Genomic DNA, 3,223 nt, shown 5'->3' with positions numbered 1-3,223 from the left:
GGTCTAAAAATGAACATATAATTGACTTTAGATGCACGTCAAAGGAAAAAATATTTTCACTTTGTCCAAATTGCAGATCTGTATTTGGATGTTCTTGACAACAGCTCCTCCGATCAACTTCAAGAAAGCGTCAAATATTGCTTTTCTACACGTTTGTCAGACATCTGAGTTCATTTCTTTGTTCACGTGAAGTAACGCGTCGAAAAGCGATGTTTGAAGCTTTTCATCAAAGAAACTGAACATCCGACACTGCACTTCCTTGGGTCCAAGTTTGAAGTGAATCAGATGAGTGGTTTCAAGATCGGACTCGAGGCCTTCTCTGTCACAGTAATCCAAAGTGTTACCAGACTTCTTAAGCCACTCTGTTCCACTGTTTTAAGAAAACAAGGATTAAATTAAGTCTATCATCAAGCATGTCCAGCTCCAGTGGTCCAGTCCAACAGATGGTGACGACACAACAGAAACGGACAAAAACAAGATGGCTGGCAGGTTAAACTGTAGACTTTTGTCACTTTTTATATGAACTAGCCTATTGTATATTTGCATTTCTGTCACAGACGCAGGAGACCTTTAACATTAAGCAGAGAAGCAGAATATGACACCAAGTCAAGACAATATTTCATTATCATCATGAAAAACATGACATAAACAGCATTTATGATCAATTTAAATGTATAAACTGAAATAAACTTTCTTGTTGTTGTAGTGGATGAAAGAATTAAAGGTTTTACCAACAGAAATATCTTGCCTTCGTTACATCAAATAGAAAACTGTTTATAGTATATTTTGGATCATTCCATATGTGTAGATTCTGTATATCTATATATATTTCATATCTGTAAATAAACATGAATCACATTTCATGTCTGGACTAGAATAAGATAAATAAATAAATAAATAAATAAAGTTTGTTTAATCTAAACAATGATTAGCTGTCCGAACATGCAGTTATTAATATTTCTGTTTTTTTCGGATCTCAAACATGACACAGCATCAACAAAAACAAAAAGCTAAATGTAAACATTGCAGGGATGAGTATCATCACACTGTTGTGATTTTATGCGCCAAAGGGTTAAATCGTGGATATATGAAGTGCTTTCAGGAAGATTTAAAAATATCAAGATATATTGTGTATCGTGACTTAGCCTAAAAATATCGTGACATAACATATATATTATATTTCCCTTTAAGACATAAACATTAAATTAATCATCCATGTTCCACTGTCACAGAGACCTTCAGTGGTAAGATCTTCACTGGGAGTTTATGCAGAGTTTCAATGTATGGAAACAACTTCTCAGTGAAAGTGTGTGTGAAGGTGTGTATGTGTGTGTTCGTATCCGGATCAGAGAAAGACAGCTTTCCTCTGTCCCAGTCCAGTTTCACTCTGATCCTCTTGAACTTCTGCTGCACTGGGAGATCAGTGACCGGAGCTGAGGGTGACCATGCTGAGTATTTACCTCCACAGAACCATATTATCCATAATCCAGACAGTATGTCTCCCTTCCTACGGACAGACTCTGCTAACACGCCCAGGCAGTCTGTACTGTCTCCAACCTCCACATCCCAGCTGTGAGTCCCTGAGACGAAGCCCTCGGAGCCCAGGACGGACGAGTGAGTATCAAACCTCTCTGGATTGTCGGGAAGCTGCTGTTTCTGTCCTCGTCTCACACGGGACAGATCTTCAGACAGACTGAGTCCTGGTTGAGCAGTGTTTGGATCCAGAACCACAGGCGTGTAAGAGACCATAGTATCCTTCATCTTGTTCCAGATGTTGAAGGTCAGGTTGCCCAGGTGTTTGGCCTCGTCTATCAGAACCCCTGAGACCAGCTCTGGATCATCCAGCAGGGAGAACCGCCAGACTCTTTCCTCTGCAGCCTCGTAGTTCTGCAGGAATGAGACGTCCTCGGCTCTGAGCTCTTCCTCCGTGGCTCTGACTGTGTCTGAAAGAGCTGCTATCTCTCTGCTCAGAGCCTCCATCTTACCCATCACCATCCGACTCTTCTGCTTCTCTTCCTCTCTCACTGCAGCCATCCTGACCTTCTCTTCCTCCTCTAGAAACTGGTGAAGCTTTTTAAACTGCTCCTTAATCTGCCTCTCTATGTCTTGGGCCTGGAACTTAATGTGTTCTGCTGTTTGATCAAACTTCCTTTTAATTTGTCTAAAAACTCTTAACTTTTCCTTCAAGGGCTCCAGAGTTTCCTGAAGTTCCATCCTGTATTCATCTGCAACTTCATCGACGGGTTTGACTGACTGCTGATGGTCAAGACAGAGAAGTTTGAATGTCTGTGAAGATTTCTGCTCTCTCTCCTGTAAGACGGCCTTTGGAGCTCGTCTCTTACAAACTGGACAGTGTCGTGTCAGTTTCTCTCTCCACCAGCTCTTCAGACAGTCTTTACAGAAGCTGTGGCTGCAGGGCAGAAGAACAGGATCTATGAAGATGTCACAACAGAGCAGACAGCAGAGACCCTCCTCTGGCCTGAAATTCATTTCGTCTCCGAGAGAAACTGAAAACACAGCAGACAAAAAGTGCAGTCAGTCATGGCTTAACTTCACTGACATTTACTTTCACTTTGAGCCCGGTTCTTTGTCAAACTCACCTTCAGTGTGTCAGCAGGTTGAAGCAGCAGTGCTGTAGTTTCCCACTCTTCTCTTCTGCAGCTGGACTCACAGAGGAAGTTGTTAGTTTGGTCTGAAAGTGAATCTGATCATCTGTTTTAAAGTCTGTGTATCTCTCTTTTGTGAGGAGGAACAACAAACTGTTTCCTGGTTTGTGTCAGGTGAGTCAGGTGAGGGGCGGCGCTTGCTGTTACTTCACCTGTGACACAGGGCGAGTTGCATTCCAAAGTTTTGATTCATTAATAGAAATGCTGAGTGAGTGTGCAGCAGAATATTGAATAGCTCTGTTCAAATGTAGTTCCCAGCTCCATTTTCTTTTCTTACGTACAGTGGCTCTAATACGCCATCATACAGCTTACAGGTAACAGGCTGAATGTTTTCACTTGGCAATGTGACAAAAAAAAACCTTGATTCATTTCTTTACATCTGTCAATGTTACAGTGTTAATGCATCTCACTTTTTTCTGCACATTAATGGACAGAGATGTTAACAGACCTGACAAAACACAGTTAAAGCGAACCTGATGTGTACCATATATTATAGCATGTCCACAGGCAAGGTCAGTCCAACCATCACATCAGTCATGTCAGTGTTGTGTGATGAC

At 41.6% G+C, this 3,223-nt stretch overlaps 1 protein-coding gene across 1 annotated transcript; it reads right to left on the bottom strand.

The window, feature by feature from the left end:
- Positions 1 to 248: 248 nt before the first annotated feature.
- On the bottom strand, positions 249 to 2,856 carry LOC111672171 (E3 ubiquitin-protein ligase TRIM35-like). The gene is made up of 2 exons (XM_023429500.2): positions 2,601 to 2,856; positions 249 to 2,507 (listed from the first exon to the last, which is right to left on the bottom strand). The coding sequence occupies exon 2, from the start codon at positions 2,488 to 2,490 to the stop codon at positions 1,210 to 1,212; it is 1,281 nt and encodes a 426-aa protein (XP_023285268.1). The 5' UTR covers positions 2,491 to 2,507; positions 2,601 to 2,856; the 3' UTR covers positions 249 to 1,209.
- Positions 2,857 to 3,223: the final 367 nt, after the last annotated feature.

This window comes from Seriola lalandi, unplaced genomic scaffold (assembly GCF_002814215.2).
Source record: "Seriola lalandi dorsalis isolate HSWRI2012SDOR001 ecotype SW California unplaced genomic scaffold, Sedor1 jcf7180002054894, whole genome shotgun sequence".
NCBI lineage: Eukaryota > Metazoa > Chordata > Actinopteri > Carangiformes > Carangidae > Seriola > Seriola lalandi.
This window is presented reverse-complemented; position numbering and strand designations above follow the sequence as displayed.